This window comes from Rhipicephalus microplus, chromosome 4 (genome assembly GCF_043290135.1).
Source record: "Rhipicephalus microplus isolate Deutch F79 chromosome 4, USDA_Rmic, whole genome shotgun sequence".
NCBI lineage: Eukaryota > Metazoa > Arthropoda > Arachnida > Ixodida > Ixodidae > Rhipicephalus > Rhipicephalus microplus.
In genome coordinates, this window is record NC_134703.1 from 34359375 (window position 1) to 34377938 (window position 18564).

The 18564-nt window shown below is 47.6% G+C and overlaps 3 protein-coding genes across 8 annotated transcripts in view; 2 read left to right on the forward strand and 1 right to left on the reverse strand.

Annotated features, from left to right (window-relative positions):
- LOC119172579 (uncharacterized) overlaps positions 1 to 18564 on the reverse strand; it is a 116482-nt gene that overhangs the window by 47252 nt on the left and 50666 nt on the right. For 5 of the 6 annotated variants that reach the window (XR_012894864.1, XM_075892516.1, XM_075892517.1 and 2 more), the window contains exons 1-6: positions 17882 to 18005; positions 14750 to 14821; positions 10864 to 11227; positions 10533 to 10810; positions 9668 to 10048; positions 8848 to 8932 (exon numbers count right to left, since the gene is read on the reverse strand). Coding sequence is in view for 5 of the 6 variants with exons in the window: in XM_075892516.1 (XP_075748631.1) it covers positions 8848 to 8932; positions 9668 to 10048; positions 10533 to 10810; positions 10864 to 11227; positions 14750 to 14821; positions 17882 to 17966 (1265 nt within the window). In the remaining variant the exon portion in view is untranslated. Of the gene's footprint in view, positions 1 to 8847; positions 8933 to 9667; positions 10049 to 10532; positions 10811 to 10863; positions 11228 to 14749; positions 14822 to 17881; positions 18006 to 18564 lie in introns of those variants that run through there. The other variant, XM_075892518.1, reaches the window with a different exon arrangement.
- The window catches only part of LOC119171869 (acetylcholinesterase-1), an 82027-nt gene that overhangs the window by 20097 nt on the left and 43366 nt on the right, over positions 1 to 18564 (forward strand). The window lies entirely within an intron of this gene.
- LOC142814223 (uncharacterized) lies at positions 1403 to 7942 on the forward strand. Its single transcript, XM_075892520.1, has 2 exons — positions 1403 to 4030; positions 5663 to 7942. Exons 1-2 carry the CDS (start codon positions 2634 to 2636, stop codon positions 6693 to 6695), a joined length of 2430 nt encoding a protein of 809 aa, XP_075748635.1. The 5' UTR covers positions 1403 to 2633; the 3' UTR covers positions 6696 to 7942.

Genomic DNA, 18564 nt, shown 5'->3' on the forward strand with positions numbered 1-18564 from the left:
TGTCAACCCTCTTTAGGCATCCATTGAAAACGTCCATCCCGCATCGTGCCGAAGCAGCGAATCAGTGTTCGCCCATCCGCTTCCACTGCTCATTCATAGAAGTTATCACTGCAATAATTTCTTTGCGTGGCAACGTAACATATTACCGACCTGTATAACCATCAGATCTTATGACGCCCGCACAATCCTTGTTGGCATTCGATCTTTTTTTTTCAGCTGTTGTCAGAAGATCAGACTACCTGCACATATTTCTGAGTGAACTGATGTAAAGGCATTTGAAACACTACTTGATAGTCATGTTCCTTAAAATTCATTCGGTGGTCACTTGATGTGCCAAGTTCCTTTCCACTTGCTGATGAAATCCATGGATGCTGGTTGCCAGGTCGACGCCATTTTCTTAGATTTCGCTAAAGCTTTTGACCGCGTTCCTCACCACAGATTACTACTAAAGCTAGAACAACTTAACATTCACCCTATAGTTCTTGCATGGATAAAAGCTTTTCTTTCCTCCAGGTCCCAATTCACCTTTGCTATGAATTTTTATTCTTCCTCTTTACCGGTAACATCTGGTGTACCCCAAGGCAGTGTTCTTGGTCCTCTACTCTTCCTCGTTTACATTAACGATCTACCGAATTCTTTATCTTCACACGTTCGACTTTTCGCGGACGACTGCGTAATATACCGTAACGTTTCTTCTGATTCTGACCGCTTAGCTTTGCAATCTGACCTTAACAAAATTAATCATTGGTGTTCAACTTGGCTTATGTCGTTAAATGTTTCTAAAACAAAGTGCATGTCCTTTATTAACGCTGCTACACGTTTTCCTAGTCAATACTCGTTGAATAATATGACACTTGAGTTAACATCTACCTACAAGTACCTCGGTCTTCACTTTCAATCGAATCTATCTTGGCACCATCATATAGAAGTCACTCTTGCAGCTGCTAACCGGTCTCTCGGGTTACTGAAACGAAATCTTAAACAGGCTCCATCGCAGTTAAAAAAACTTGCTTTTACCAGTTTAATTCGCCCTAAAATAGAATATGCCAGTGCCATTTGGGATCCTCATCAAGCCTACATCGTATCAAATATTGAATCTTTGCAAAACCGAGCTGCTCGTTTCATTTACTCAGATTATTCTACCTATTCCAGCGTAACTAACTTAAAAAACCGTGCTGAGCTAGAGGATTTGGCCATTCGTCGGAAATATGCACGCCTATCACTTTTCCACAAACTTTACAATCACCCATCATTACATGACAGTTTCTTTGAGCCCGCCTGTTCCATCTTTCCCCGCCGTGATTATCCTAACAAAGTCAAACGCCCGCTGTCTCGCACACTTCGTTTCGCTCAGTCATTCATCTCGCGCACTATTATTGAGTGGAACAGTTTGCCTGCTGTTGTGATCGGCCCCCATGTCTGGGCGCCGCTTGGACGCGTGGAATGGTTCCGGCTTCGCAGCGCGTCCTGAGACGTCCAGAATCGGCAACAACACAGCAGTAGTACTGCGAATTCCTTGGAGTCGTCGGCTCGTCTTGCCAAAAAGCCCTTTGGGCACGCACGACCGACAGATTACCGGGGGGGGGGGGGCTGTTCGCTGTCTGGGCTGCCTAGAGGGAGTGGTCATTGCTTGGGTCGTCAACATTCAGCGGACAATGAGCCGAGCGCTTTGTATTCATCTTCGGGGACATTCCTCACGTTCCATGGCGCCTTTCCCGAGCGATGTTTCCTCGAGGAGTCATCTCGGCGCGTCCGACTCCCCGTTCTCGCACTGTGCCAGTGGTGTCGTGTATTGTGTGTGTTACACCCTCGCCGGGCAGCGAACTGGGCGGGCCTCTCCTCCCTTCCCAGGTTGGGAAGGAGGCGGTGTGACTTTCTCTCTTCGGGGGCATAAAAACGCGAGCGCAAGACGCTCGGAGGGAGAGCTTCCTTCCATCATCTAGTATGATGCTTACTCCATGTAACACGCTACCTTCAACATCATGTAAAATAGTGTAAATAAATCGTTCAAGTTATCAGCTCCGGCTCCTCGGCCCGTCTTCGCCCTGACCCTTGGATGGCTCAAGGCCCGACAAATTCCCCCAGTCACGACAGTGGATGGCAGCGGTGAGATGATCTGCGCAGGAATTCGACTCCGGCTTGGTGAGTGCACGACCTTTTCTCCTTGAGAGTTGCCAGGCTTAAATTAGTTCTTCCTGGTAACAAGAGTGTTGGAAGCCTGTTCACGGGAACCTTGCTTCAACGCTTTCCCTTGAGAAACTTGTCGGCAGAAAAGTAGCAGCCATGGCTTGGAGAAAGTTGCACAGATCGGACCTAGACGTGATATGCGGGGAATTCGGGATTGATTGCGGGAAACATCTTAAAAAGGCGGAAGTCATCAGGGCTATGGAGGCAAGCAGAGATGACGAGGAGATCGTGGAGTTGTGGGAGGATATAAAAAAAAAAGGGAAGATCAGGAGCGCGAGCGCCATAAAGAAGAGCAGGAACGCGTGCGCGAGCGCGAGCGCAAGCACGAACTGGATAAGAAGCGCCTAGACTTAGAAATAGCTCGGGCAACTACCTCAGGAGGCGCAACACTCAATGCTCCAGTAAGCAAGGCACCAAAAATAAAAGACCTCCTGAATCCTTTTAAGATGGGAGAGGATATCGGGTTATTTTTGGTCAATTTTGAGAGAAGTTGCGAAGGCAAGTTTGAGCGTGAGTTATGGGCACAAATGCTCTTGACCGTGCTTCCATGCGAGGCAGCGGATGTACTGGCTCGTTTGCCGCGAGATGAGGCGAATGACTACGATATTGTAAAGCGTGCGCTACTAAAGAGGTATCGGCTGTCTGCTGAAGCTTTCCGACGACGTTTCAGAAATAGTAGCAAACGTAGCAGTGAATCATTTGCCGATTTTGCATACAGTCTGAGGTGCAATCTCACCGAGTGGCTTAAGGGCGAGGGAGCTTTTGGAGACCATGACAAGGTAGTCGAGTTGATTTGCACGGAGCAATTCCTGAACGTTCTAAGTGACGAAGCACGCTTATGGGTATTAGATCAGCCCGGGGAAAAGAATTTGGAGCGTACCGCAGAACTGGCTGAAGAGTACACCATGAGGCGTGAGGAAATAAGAGAGCGCAACAAACCCGCAAAGAAACCATACCGTGAGAATTCTAAGCAGTCTGAGCGCAACAGTTATGCCCCTATTGCACCAGGAGGGACGAATGAAAAAGACACGCACGGGGAATCGACCATGAGTGGACGCGCTGGCAAAGAGAAAGAACAGGATAAGAATCGCGACAGAGCATTTGAGGCAAAGAAACCCATTGTGTGCTATCGATGTAATGAACCGGGGCACTTAGCAGTGGGTTGCCGTAAGGAAAAACTCGTTTTCTCCCTTTTTAACCATACTGATGAGAACATGAGGTTACTTGAACCGTACTTAAGAGAGATGACTGTCAATGGGCAAAATTGCCGGGTTCTACGCGATTCTGCGGCCACTATGGATGTAATACACCCATCTTACGTGCCCGCGGATGGGTTCACCGGAGACTGCGCGTGGATCAGACAGGTAGCGCAGGAAGACAGTGTGTGTCTGCCAGTGGCCAAAGTCCTCATCAAGGGTCCCTTCGGAGAACTGGAAACAGAGGCTGCCGTGTCACAAAGTTTGCCGAAGCAGTACGGTTACCTTTTTTCTAACCACTCGGAGGACCTGTTAAGAAAGAAAGGTCTGAGCTTTGGAGAACACACTGTACATGCTCTAACGCGGTCTAAGGCAAAGGAGATCGCAAAGGAGCTCGGCAGTTCCCAAAATAGAGAGGCACAGGCCCCCGACGAAACAAGGGCAGACGCGAATCAGGAGAACGTCCCGAGCGATGGCGAAAGCAGCTTTAAGAGTTCCAGTGAGGCCAGCGAGGAAGTTAACCTTCTTTCCGTGCTACCTTGCATGGGCGGGTTCTTGGAGCTATCGAAAGTAAGCCCGGAGGTTATCGCTGCGGAACAGGCCGAGGATAAAACGCTGCAAAAGTTGAGCGATATGGTGGAGGAGGGGTTGGCGCGGAAGAACGTCTTTTTGCACCGCCGCGCCGGAATTTTGTACCGTCAGTACAAAGACTCGAAGGGGGTGCACTATGATCAATTAGTGGTTCCACAGAAATACCGAGCCAAAGTACTGGAGCTGTGTCACGGTGGCGGGTGGTCGGGCCATCTTGGCAAAAAGAAAACGAAGACTCGTCTACTTAGGGAGTTTTATTGGCCCAATTGTTTCAAGGATACCGAGAGGTATGTGCAATCCTGCGATGTGTGCCAAAGAATAGGCAAAGCACACGACCAGCAGAAAGCGCCCTTAAAGTTGGTGCCACTCATTAGTGAACCTTTCCGCCGCCTTGTCGTGGACGTTGTGGGCCCCCTGCCTGTGACAAAGTCAGGGTACCGCTACATCTTAACCTTGATATGTCCTGCCACAAAATTCCCGGAGGCGGTTCCCTTGAAGGAGCAGTCATCTGTAGAAATAGTGGATGCTTTGCTTTCAGTGTTTTCGAGAGTAGGCTTCCCGTCAGAGTTACAGAGCGACCAGGGCAGTGTGTTTACTAGCGCACTAACTACCACATTCTTGGAGAGGTGTGGCATTAGGATAATACACAGTTCCGTCAGACATCCTCAGAGCAATTCAGTAGAAGCATGGCACTCGGTTCTCAAAAGGGTATTACGGGCATTGTGCTACGAGAATCGGAAAGATTGGGAAGCATGCTTGCCAGCCACCATGTTTGCCCTGAGGTCTGTGCCGCACGAGGCCACCGGCTTTAGTCCCGCTGAGCTAGTATATGGGAGATCTCTAAGGACCCCACTTCGCATGCTGCGAGAATCTTGGGAAGGGAGGGGTGAGGATCCCACTGTGATCGAGTATGTGTTGGGCTTACTCGGGCGACTTCAGACCTGCAGAGAACTCGTTGAGGCGAACATGACAATGGCGCAGCTTAAAGCAAAACGTCTGTACGATAAGAACGCACGTCAACGTTCGTTTTCAGAAGGAGATCAGGTGATGCTTTTAGCATCATCTAAAGCGAACAAGCTCGCGGTTCAGTGGGAGGGCCCTGCGAAGGTTATGCAGAAGTTGTCGGACACCAATTATGTGGTCAAACTACCGGGAAGGCGGAAAGAGGTAAAGATTTACCATTCAAACTTGATGAAACCTTACCACCAGCGGTCAGCAGTAGTTCAACTCGCGCTTAACGTTCCGGAAGAATTAGAGACAGATTTTCCTTTTCCCGGGCAGGCTTCTGATTCTCAGTCCCTCGACATCTTGCTAGACACGGTCACCAGTAACTCGAATTTGAATGCAGAACAGAAAAGAGAACTGGAGAACCTACTGCGCGAGTTTGAGGGAGCTTTCGTCGACCGGCCAGGAAGAACCGATTTAGTTGAGCACGACATTGAACTAACTTCTAATGAACCCATTCTTTCACGGCCTTATCGCGTATCACCCAGGCAAAGGGAAATTCTCGCACGCGAGATTCAAAGAATGTTGGAAATTGGTGTCATCGTCCCGTCGGAGAGTGAGTACACCTCCCCTCTAATACTGGTGGAAGCACCCGGGAAGGAACCGAGACCCTGCATCGATTATCGGAAACTGAATGCCGTCACGCGAGACCAGCTGTACCCTATTCCCAACGTAGAGGAGAGAGTGGAAACTGTTAGCAGGGCTCAGTACGTCTCCACGCTAGACCTCACACGCGGCTACTGGCAGGTGCCTATGACCGAACGAGCCAGTAAATACGCAGCGTTTATCTCCCCCTTGGGCACTTTCCGACCCCTGGTCATGAGTTTTGGGCTCAAAAACGCGCCCTTTTGCTTTTCACGGCTCATGGATCGTGTGCTGGCGGGAGCAGAGAACTACGCTGTTCCTTATCTAGATGATATTGCAGTGTTTTCGGACAGCTGGGAAAAACACCTGAGCCACTTGCGGGACGTCTTGACGCGCTTAAGGAACGCGGGCCTCACTGTTAAAGCAGAAAAGTGTCAATTGGGACAGGCGGAAGTAGAGTATCTAGGGCACATTGTTGGGCGAGGATGCCGGCGGCCCCACGAGGTAAAACTTGCCGCCATCGAGAACTATCCCCGACCTGTCACTAAAACTGATATCAGGGCCTTTCTAGGCCTCACTGGATATTACCAACACTATATCCCCAAATATTCACAGATCGCCAGTCCTCTGACCGACAGTTTAAGGAAGGGAGAGCCCGTTAAAGTCCAGTGGGACGAGTTAAGGGAAAGTTCGTTCCAGGCTTTGAAAGCAGCACTGACGTCTCAACCGATTTTACGAGCTCCGGATTATAACCGACCTTTTGTACTTCAGTGCGACGCTAGTGAAAGGGGTCTTGGGGCTGTTCTGAGTCAGCGAGATGAAAGTAGAGAGGAGCACCCCGTGCTTTTCATTAGTCGTAAGCTTTCCACACGTGAGGAGGCTTATAGCACCTCAGAGAAAGAGTGTGCATGCTTAGTGTGGGCTATTTACAAGCTTCGGTGCTACTTGGCCGGCTCGCCCTTTCTTGTCGAGACAGATCACTGTCCCTTGTCATGGCTTCGGAATATGTCGCCTAAAAATGGCCGCCTACTGAGATGGAGTTTGGCACTGCAAGAACATAATTTTGAGATCCGCTACAAAAAGGGGCGGGATAATGGAAATGCTGATGCTCTCAGCCGAAGCTTCCTGTGATAAGGAGCAAGCGCATTCCGATTGAGTTACGACAGCCCGGGTTTTTTATTTTGTTATGTCATTCCGTGTATCTTTTCGTTTTGGATTTTTTTTAACCTTTACTGCATGGTGAACCTGTTACTTAGTCTGCCTGCCACGGCCAGACGTTGAGAAAGGGATATAATTTGTTAGTTGAGTTTCCCGACCTTCTCACTTCTCACTCGCCATTTGCCTCAAGGCTATGCGACTTGCGGCTTGAGTGCAATTTATTTAAGGTAAATTCTTCAAAACTTTAGGAGCGTTGCCATATTGCTTTGTTTGGGGACGTTCCAGGCAACGTTCTAGTGTGGCTGCTTTTATGCCGACAACGGGCTAAGAGTTCAGTAGCCTGGCATATCTCGGGAGGGGTGGTGTACCGCCTTGTCGCTGCTTGGGTACTGTGCGGATTTGATCACTAATGTCAGTCCCAGCCTTCGACCTGCGGGGGCCCCTTCGACGGAGAGTACTACTTACGGACCTGCTGACCCCACTTGAGCGAGAGAGAAAACCTGAGCCGCAGCCGTTCCAGAGCTGCTGCGCTGCCAGGCCTCTTCAAGGTGCAGCGTTGGGCTGCCCCTCTACGAGTCCTTTTTCCCGGCGGCGGACGAGCTGTTGTGATCGGCCCCCATGTCTGGGCGCCGCTTGGACGCGTGGAATGGTTCCGGCTTCGCAGCGCGTCCTGAGACGTCCAGAATCGGCAACAACACAGCAGTAGTACTGCGAATTCCTTGGAGTCGTCGGCTCGTCTTGCCAAAAAGCCCTTTGGGCACGCACGACCGACAGATTACCGGGGGGGGGGGGCTGTTCGCTGTCTGGGCTGCCTAGAGGGAGTGGTCATTGCTTGGGTCGTCAACATTCAGCGGACAATGAGCCGAGCGCTTTGTATTCATCTTCGGGGACATTCCTCACGTTCCATGGCGCCTTTCCCGAGCGATGTTTCCTCGAGGAGTCATCTCGGCGCGTCCGACTCCCCGTTCTCGCACTGTGCCAGTGGTGTCGTGTATTGTGTGTGTTACACCCTCGCCGGGCAGCGAACTGGGCGGGCCTCTCCTCCCTTCCCAGGTTGGGAAGGAGGCGGTGTGACTTTCTCTCTTCGGGGGCATAAAAACGCGAGCGCAAGACGCTCGGAGGGAGAGCTTCCTTCCATCATCTAGTATGATGCTTACTCCATGTAACACGCTACCTTCAACATCATGTAAAATAGTGTAAATAAATCGTTCAAGTTATCAGCTCCGGCTCCTCGGCCCGTCTTCGCCCTGACCCTTGGATGGCTCAAGGCCCGACAAATTCCCCCAGTCACGACACTGCACATATTGCCACCGAGAAAGACTCGGTAAAGTTTCCAGAGCTCATGCGCACTACGGTGACTAACTAAATATTTTTTGCTTTTGTTGTTTTGTTTTCTTTCGTTTTTTAACTATTGTACAACGCCATGTAATTGCTGCCCGTATTCATGGTTTGTGCTTTGTTGCGGTTGTCAGGTTGCACTGTATCTTGCTGTACTGCTTTTTTTTCTGCTTTGTTGTATTGGCCCCATGTATTGTATTCCCCATGTATTTCTGTATGTTGTATTGGCAAACCATGTTGTATTGCCCCCCCCCCCCCCTATGTAATACCCTCTTCTAGAGGGTCTTTAGGGGTAACCTGAATAAATAAATAAATAAATAAATAAATAAATAAATAAATAAATAAATAAATAAATAGATTTGAGAGATATTGATGTCAGTGGAATGTCCCTTTCATATCAATTGTCCCTCCAATAAGGGTTGACAGCATGTTCAAATAAATAAATAAATAGTTATAAAGATTTCACGGATAAGCAGAACATCCAGAAAGAGCAGCGTTTCTATTTCATCTTTCAATCATTGACGTCCAGTACTCACGATCATAAACAGCTTCAGGTTCTCGGAACCAGAGATGTAAACATCTCCACAATGACATCATCGAGCGTCACACACACGAAACCTCCCCACGTCTAAATGGGTGCCCCGTAAAATTTCGAGGCATCAACTAGCCGTAGAAAAATAGCGTTGCTTCACCCCTGGCATTTTGCCCGAAAGTGAGCGCGACGATTGCCGAGGAGATAAGCGAGGAGCCGATAGCATTGTCTCGGCACTCGTGTCTATATACGCACCCGTAGGAAGAGATGATGCCGCACGGCGCACTGCAGACCGTCTGTGAGCCGTTGATGCCGAAGCCTGCTTCGCATCCGGTGCACTCTGAAAGGATCGTGCCTTACTTTATATGTACACTAAAACAGGTCGTGGCATGCGCGCGCTTAGCCGCCGTATCCACAGTCGATGTTAGCGATGTTGTGAGTTAATTAACGTAAGTCGTACAAAATAATTGAAATTAATTGCCATTCAATTACTGCAACCCGCGAGTCAGCAGTCTAGCACCATACCAATTATACCTCCATGGAGGATATCACGAATGCATCAAGCATTTCGACCGAACACAGTGGTCACTGGTGGCTTGTTCGGAATCAACGAGGTGGCTCGTTCATCCCGAACAAGCCACCTGAACGCAGTAATTCCACCCCGTACCCGCGCCACTACATTCCATCAGTCATTCTTCGTCAGAACTGCCCGAGACTGGAATGGCCTTCCAAAAGATGTTGCCCTTGTCCGTGATGCAACACGCTTCCGATATACTATCGAACATACATGAATTGATGCCTTTGGACTTGCCTTTGTGAAATGGACTGTCTTATTTTTATTGCCGCCACTTGTATCTGCATTTTGTATTTTAGTCTTATTGATGTTTATTGTTATAATGTTTATCGTTTTCTCTTCACTTATGATACCCACCCCTCATGTAATGTCCCTCGGGACCCTTGAGGTACGTACCAATAAATAAATAAATTATAGAAGATAGTTACTTAGGCTGCTGGGCAATCCTTGCTGAACTCCAGAGACGTCTAAGGACGCGAGAGACGCAATGGCGACACTCACCGGCTCTCCTGAATTCGGCCATGAAACCCCTCTTGGTGAGCTGTTTTTTCATGATCTGGTTGCAGGTGGTGAGCGTGAGGTTGAGCACGGTGCGCGATCCGTCGGTGACGAAGTACGGCGGCGCCGTCTCCTGCCGCTCGATGGAGAACCGGGCGCCGTCCGAGTGGCGCCACGCGGACACGCTCACCGCGCTGCGGCACCCGGGCACGGCCGTGTAGGCGCCCCAGTGTAGCACGTCGTACTCGAGGAACACCAGCTCCATCGCGTCGCCGGCCTCCACCGACACGGTCCACAGGTAGCGGTGGAAGGGCGGCGGGTACGACGACGGGTAGCCCGAGCTCGTGATCGTCACCGGCGCCACGAAGCTGCCCCGAAACACGTCTACCAATGTGCGGGAAACGGGGAGATTCGGCCTATACGCATTGCCGCCAGTAAAAGACAAACGAAGCGACGCAAAACGGCTTTTCGTCTCAGAAGGCCTCGCGTAATCTCTCTAAGTCTCCTGACTCATGAGACAGTTAAAGCCTTAATGGTTTGCAGTCTACTATTTATTTCGTGAAGAGCGAAAACATGGGACGCACGTGAAGAGCATCAATTGCGTTGAACGCCGAACTTATTGAAATTGGCTACTATGCAAGCGAAAAGGCCAGGGCAATAGCGTGTCTACATGGCATTGCTTTTCACTGGATGGTCATTCTCAACGCGCCTAATTGGTCTCAAAGATAGGACGTGAAGCGTAATTTTTACTCCTTGTGCACGAAACATTGTGCCAACTGTAACATTGGTTGGGACGGGATCGTACAAGCATCTTCGCAACAGTTTTTTCTCGTTCCCGCTGGCAGGTAAGTAAAAAAAGAGCGCTCACCCACGTGACCCGTGGCTCGGCAAACGAGAGGCCCTAGCGTGTGCTTGCCGGCCTCGTTGGCCTCTCCGGTGTCGCCGAAGCGTAGCTGCAGCACGGGCAGTCTCCGGGCGTCCAGCAGGAGGCCCGCGTCTTCCAGCCACATCTGCTTGATGTTGGCGTCGCAGTTACACGTCGAGTTGCGCCGCGTGCGCAGGCAGTACGGGTGGCAACCACAGCTGCGGCTATCCGTCTCGGCACCGCCCCAGTAGAATTGGTCCTTCCAGTTCCGGCCAACCCACCTGCGGAAACGCATGGCGTCACGGCTGCAACAATCCGCCTTGCGCTAGCGTACCAGCTGTCCAGTCCGGGAGGGTACCAGAATCCGAACATGGCACCCTTGCAGTCCCAGCGTACGAGCTGCTGACAGGAAAACATGCTGTCGATGAGCATCGCCAGGTGTCGCTCAGTGGCGTCCCCGTAGGTGACGTTTCGCGAGTAGGAGCCAGGTGGCTCCTTGCCCCGAACCTGCAGGGTCTCTTCCAGGTTATGGTGGACGATGGTGAGAACCTGGAACTGCTCGCGACCGTCTCCCATTTCGCAGTCGACCCAAATGGGCTTCAGCGGACCCTCGCCATCCACGTCGATCTGGTAGGTTCCCGATGTGCGCACCTTGTGCTGCACCCATAGGTCGTTGCAGTTGCTCCGGTTCAAGTGGCCTGCGAAAACGTTAAACTAGCTGCTCTTTAAGCCGATTTTAACAATGACACTACTATAGAGGTAATGATGGTTTTAGCAAAATGCAACCCATCTTTCTCCTTGGCTTCTGCCCGCGCATTTTTTTGATGTATGAACCTGTGCTTTATAGCGAAACAGCCATTTTACCTAGTTGGTATTTGTTCATCGCAGTGGTAAGAGTGGACCCTATAGCTGACCGGGACAAAGGCCGAAAAAACAAAACAAAGACAGACTTGACCACGTCTCCTCTTCCCTGCGAAGAGAAGGAACGAGTTCGTCTTCGACCTTTCTATTCCCGCAGCGCAAATGGCGGTCCTTTGTAAAACGTCTGCCAAGATGTCGCAAAGACGGGCTCGAGTCCAGTGAGTATAGCGACCGTGCAAAGGCGTCGATAACGAATGCAAACATGACGGGAAGCGGCAATAGCAAGAGAGCGAGAAAGAAAGGCGTGGCACGAGGACGCGCAAATCGCCAACGAACTCAGCTTCACACTGTTTCCACGTACGCGCCACGTCTTTCGTATTTGCACGGTCGCTACTGACTGGACTCGAGCAGGTCATCGCAATATCTTGGGAGACGCTTTGCAACGGATAACGACCTACAGAATCTTCTTTATCGTTCGGGCTTTATTAACCAGGAACGACTTAGTCGTGTGCAAAATTTTAAAGAAGCTAGATGGCAATAGGCTGAAAAAAGTAAGGGAAACTCCAAAAAACCTTCAACGCGGAAGAACGACGTGGGATATGTGACCAATGTTTGAACAGAAAACGTTGCGCTTATCATGTGCAAAAGACTTCTAATCGGAAGAGAAAGTCCGCTAGACGTTGCACAAAAAGGATCGAAGTGCGCCTTGCAACACATTTAAACATTGTCAGAAAACGTTACCGTGGTCAGAAGACAAAGCTCTTGTGCACACGCGAGTCAAATACTGCTGCACACCATGCAACAGTAAATTTGCTATTTAGTTTCAAAAAGGGGCAGAGATCACTCGCTGTCGTGCTGCTAGAATCATAGCGTTTAATGACGACCTGGCGTTTGATCGCAAACGGCAGCGTCCTCGTCGTGGAGTCCGACTGTAGCGATGTTATTGCCGCTCACGAAGGCGTAGTTAAAGAAAAAATCACAGCATATCCACGAGGGGAATGATGACGGGTGGGGCGAAGCGGACGGAGGCATGGACGGACGGAAGCTTCGCCCAACTCATCATCATTCACTTCGCGGATATGCTGTGGCACCATTTATTTATTGACATGCAATGCAACTGGCTACTACGACGACACGCGACATACCACCCACGGCGTAAGGAGGTTCGCCTCCAAAATTGAAGCAGGGTTATTCAAAGTTGTTTGTCTCGTACTTTTTGACGACGGCAAAATGTACATAGAGCACTTGAAGCAGTAGAGAACCGTGCGGCACGTCTTATCACGTGTCACTATGGCTTCATACAAATCATCCCTAAACATCCCTCCGCAGACTTACTTCTTGTGTAATCACTCCCAGTGTCATGACCATATGTCGGCAGAAACTGTGGCACTCACTCAGACTCACTCATAAAATATATTTCGCGCTTAGGATTCATTCGAACCCAGACTGACCGAAATATTCCTCAGCCGGACCCACTCGGACTCAAGCTCAAAAAAATTTTCCTTAATCGGACTCAACAAAACTCAGACTCGCGGCTCGATCTTAGTCTGAGTGAGTCCGAGTGACTCGGCTCATGAGTCCGCAAGTCTCGAATTAGGTTTTTAGAACACAATGCCAATGCTCTTTAACACCAATATCTCGCGTAATCGGCGCTCTTTTTGGTGCCTTTTGATATAGTACCTTCATTCGAATACGAGTTATGAGTGGTGCAAACCAGCAAGGGCATTTTTATTGAAAGAGACGACAACATAAGATATATTTATCATGAAGTACCCGAAAGAATTGGTGGATAAGTACAAGGCATCCCCCCCCCCTACGTAATTCACCCCTCTAATTAAGAAATATTGAAATGGTGCATGAACGATATTGTTTTGGAATACGTGTGAACAGATAAACATGAATCCATGTAAGGCTCATAGTAACCCTGAAGATGAGCAGATAGGACCGTAAGTTGGCAAACATGAGTGGACTCACTCAAGAAATATATCTTGAGCTTTGAACTCACTCTGACACATTTAAACTTTCCTCAGTCGGACTGACCTAGAGTCCAGGTCACTGAATTTTTCTTCATCCGCACTCACTGCAACTTAAACTCACCAAAATATTACGACTCACTCAGACCCAGACTCACGTCTTGATCTGAGTCTGAGTGAGTATGAGTGAGTCGACTCGGTGACTGAGTTCGCCGACCTATGGCAATGACTACCTTTCGCAAAGCGCTGTTCTCTTCCGGGATTGTTGAACATCACTTGTTCAACAGCCTGATTATCCTGCAGTGGGTGCAGCCAGGCTGACGATGACGAAGCATCTGTAGAGTAATGCTTTGTCAAAAGGTATCGCGTCTTTTCCACAAACTACATTACACCTTCATGCACTATGGGAACTTTCACCCAACTGCTCTTGCAATCATCTGTTCAATAGCCTAAGTATACAATGCTATCACGGTACTTATAGAATGCCTTCACAAACCTTTCTTGCCTACTGCTACTTAACTACAAAACGCCCTACCTGGGAATGTAGTAAGGAATTCACATATATTTAAGTACCTAGTGACACGTTTTTAAGCGTTTGATACACTACCACGGCGTCGTTACTTTATAGCGTCTACTATTTGTCCTGCTTTTCTGTACTCCCGGCTGTGATATATATATATATATATATATATATATATATATATATATATATATATATATATATATTATCAGTTGTACAGATTTGTTTCGGCTATCAACTTCGTTTTGTTCACGCTGAATATTATTCAACATTGTATAATAGTGCCCCTTTCCCTCTTTCCAGAAAGGAATCTTCAAGGCACAATTATTATTATTATTATTATTATTATTATTATTATTATTATTATTATTATTAGCGGCACTGAACATGGGTGGAGCTTGTGCTTTGTTCGCTCATTCCTCGCATGTGTCACGCAAGAATTGGAGAATTTACATTTGCTCAAGATAATCTGTCAACTGGTAAATAAATCTTCCCTCGTACGAGCAGTGTATCTGTAGTACTTAAAAAAAGTGTGATAGCGCTTAGTAAATCTGCCATCAGCCGCGATGTTCAGTTAAGTTGTTGCGTCTTGAAGACGTACGTTATGAGAGCAACTATGAGAAAAATAAACTACGTCGGCGCTGGCTGTAATAGTGATTTCCTAGACGGCGTAACCAGTCTTCGGGCGCAGGTAAATGCTCCAGCAATGAAGTTTGAAAGGAGGGTTAGTCGAAATCTATATACTCGATTTCGTATATGATTTGTCGGAACAAAGTGAACACAAACAAACGGTAGATGTGCTGCAGCGCTCAGCAGCTGAGACAGACGACGTAAATATGGTTATGAAGAAGTTAAAAACGGCTCACCTTGGCACATCCATGTTTGCAGTCCCAGGGTAACAAGGCACAGCCATCGCCGTACGACTGTCTTCTTGAGAGCTGTAACATGTGCCGCAAAAAAGAGCCACAAGCTTGTCTCGTTGCTTCTTCTCTTGCAACACTATATGGTCATACGCTCTGGATAACGTTTGAGGTATGCCTTTGAAAAAAAAAAATCTGAAAGACGTCATGGAGAATACATATAGGTAAACATATTTCACAGAAATCTGTCTGGTCCGGTAAAATTACAAGGTTAAAGATACTCTCCAGTTAAGTACATTTCTTAGTTTTTTATTTTAGAAGCTGCCCTCATGTTGCGGAACCCGTTAGGTCTCTTCAGGGGGTTCATGGGACGTCCGGCCGACGCAAATGCCACAGATAGCGACTTTTCTCAGCGGTTATCTTTCTTTTCACCATCGTCCTCCCCGCCTCCCTTCTCCGTGCATTGTCTTCTCCATTTGTTGCGGTGATACGTGCTCGGTGTATATAGCTGATGTGTGGAACAACTTTGAATGTGCGTAAAACAACAGAATGTAAAGTTTTGGAAAAATGGCGCGACCTTTAATGAAATCTTGGCATGACGTTTGCCAATCGGTGATATAGTATGTTTCCGCGAGAAGGTTGGAGATGCGTTGTACGACCAGGGTTACCGCCAGGATATCGCCCGAGTCGGTGACTGAACATGAAGGAGGAAATCGAGGCAGTTTACTCGCTATCTCGTGATTGTCGCTAACCCTTATACCGCAGTGCGTCCGTTTGCCGTGCGAGCCGCGACCTTATCCACTTCGCCGAAAGTGCGATTCGGGAATCTCACCAGCAAATTGTGTAACGATTGTTACACTGCTGCAACAGCGCACAGTCAGAACTTCAAGCACAGTTGGCGTTGCCTCAAGACGAAGTTCCGCTCAGAATTCGCATTACGCAGTATTCTAATCGTCGGTCATTTTTTTCACGTGTAATTGAAAACAAATTAATTACTTGGGTCCACCCGTTCTCCTTAAATACATTCTTAGGAAATGTCACAGCAGGAACAATTCCTTCGTCTTGCATGTTTGTGTTCATATTGTCTCTATTGTTCAGTGCACGGATGGATAAATGCTATGGGCGTTCCCTTTGTAACGGCGCGGTGACAAGCGTGTCACCAGGCTAGACAAACAACAAGAAAAGCATTTCCCTTTTTTTATAGTTGGCCTAATGCCCTAAATGTCTATTTCGATTAACATATCTTACTAAGGCAAAAAACAAAACAAAACAAACACATATTCGTTGCCCTGTTCTCTGTATTTAACGGTAGAATTTATAGATTGATATGTGGGGTTTAACGTCCCAAAACCACTGATAATGGTAGAATGTCCTAATTCCCCACTATACTTATTTTAGTCCTTTCTCTTTAGTCTCCTGCCACCAATACCTTAATCGTAATCAACCATCAGTGTTTCGTATTCATATCCCGCCTCTCGCTGCAGTGTGTGTAAATAATATATATATATATATATATATATATATATATATATATATATATATATATATATATATATATATATATATATATATATATATATATATATTCTAAATTCACAGATAAACCCAAAAAAGTGGATGGAGGGAGTGCCGCTGTAATAGCTCAGTGGTTAGAGCATCGAACGCGTTATTCGAAGGTCGTAGGTTCGATTCCTGCTTACAGTTGGTAATTTTTTCATCCACTTTTCTTTCTTATTTACATTCCATTAATGTTAATAACTTCCCCTGTACATTCCTTGGCATTACTGTCTGTTATATCTCATTATTATTGTGTTAAAAACACGGAAAAACGAGCCCTTAGGTATACACTTCTTTCCCTTATATATATATATATATATATATATATATATATATATATATATATATATATATATATATATATATATATATATATATATATATATATACGGCAAAACACTTTATATTCTTCAGAGGACTTTACCGTATCTATAACTTACCACTCTAGGAAAACACATTTTCAAAAATCAAAACAGCTTTGTCATAGAGGATTGCCAATGTCTTAAACACCCTTATTGCCGAACAACGAAAAAATAAAGGCTACTCGCCAATGAAAGCTCAATTACATCAGCACCGAAGGAATGAAGCACATGGACACCCGACCGTACACAAAAACATGACATAAGAAAACACCCAGTGGACACAGCGCATGGACTACCCAACGTTACACCGATCACTTGGTGGCCATAATATTTTGAGGCACAGTTCAGTGCTAGTGAGAATGTTTTTTTTTCTGGATGCTCTGATGAAAATTCGAGTGAATGTTCTGGAAAACTAATGGTGCGCTTGTAGATAGCCATAAAAGAGACCAATCTGCTATTATTAGCCCGTCTGACACTTCACGATTTCCTAATCGGCGAGTTCCAGTTATCAGCTGGCACTCCTAGCTGCCATTGGTGCTTTTATAACCCTTAACACCCGTGGCTGCTGAAAGGTGTTTAAGACAAAACATTGTCCCTTATGCCAACAGAAAGACGATTCATGTAAGCAGAACATCCTTACAACCCCAATCTCGGCAAGTTCTGGTTCGGCAAAAGGGTGTTTTATTCGCCCGATGCCGCCGCAAAGGTAAAAAGGGGCTTACAGTTTAGGGAAACAGAGCGAAAATACGTAGGCGAGGAAGTGAAACAAACAAGAATTACACCTAGGGCACGGACCTTGTTTTTTATCCAGCGGCCGTGCCTGGGTTTTCACGTGCCGGTAGCCCGCATAAGAGACGATGCAGTGAGGATTCCGGAAACATCCATCAACTGGTGTTTTTTTTTTATTTAACGCGCTGTACTGACATCGTACTAAACATTCGCCTTAATGCGACCGTGGCGGCAGGTATCGAATTTGCGACTTTCGGTTCAGCAGACGTGCGCCGTCACCACTGCACCACCGAATACAAATACGACCTGCCTTGTACATCTCACGTCTTTGCGTGCTGTTGCTACCCTTACAAGTTTGTGCCGACTAGTTCAAGCCATGGATCGCAGCGTGTGTACACTTAGACATAATACATGTTATTACACAGAAGCACGTATGTCACAATGCACCACAGGTCTATTCACGGTGAGGGCAACGTGCGCGTTGACTCACGTGTGGTGCCATGAGGCGTCGGGAGTCGTCGGAGGGTCGCAGGACACTCAGCTGCACCGTCGGGACCTTCGCTTATCGCGCACATTTGCTTCTGCCATGCGTATCGCGACTGACCGCTCGGAGAGTGTCGACCCTCGATCTCTGTAGAAGCGGTGCAACTCGTCACACGCGAGAGAAAGACGCCATCTGTCAGTTGTCACGGAAATCAAGGCGAGGATGGCAGACGCGCGCGCCACAGTTTCCTATTGTTGAAAACATTTACATGGCCCAGATGGGGCCTTCTACGCTGTTTTAAGGCGTCCTAAAGGACTCTTGTACCCTATGGGCCGCGGTAATGTTGCGCCGATTGAATTCTAATGTTTTCTTTACTCTGTTAGCAATTACCTTTGTAAATAGCTTGTATACTACAGAGAGCAAGCTGATCGGCCTGTAATTCTTCAAGTCCTTGTCATCTCCTTTCTTATGTATTAAGATGATGTTAGCGTTCTTCCAAGACTCTGGTACCCTTCCCGTCAGGAGACACCTCGCAAACAGGGTGGCTAGTTTTTCTAACACAATCTGTCCTCCATCTTTCAGCAGATCTGATGTTACCTGATCCTAACCAGCAGCTTTGCATCTTTGCATGCTCTCCAAAGCTTTTCTGACTTCTTCTATCATTACTGGTGGGGTGTCATCTGGGTTAC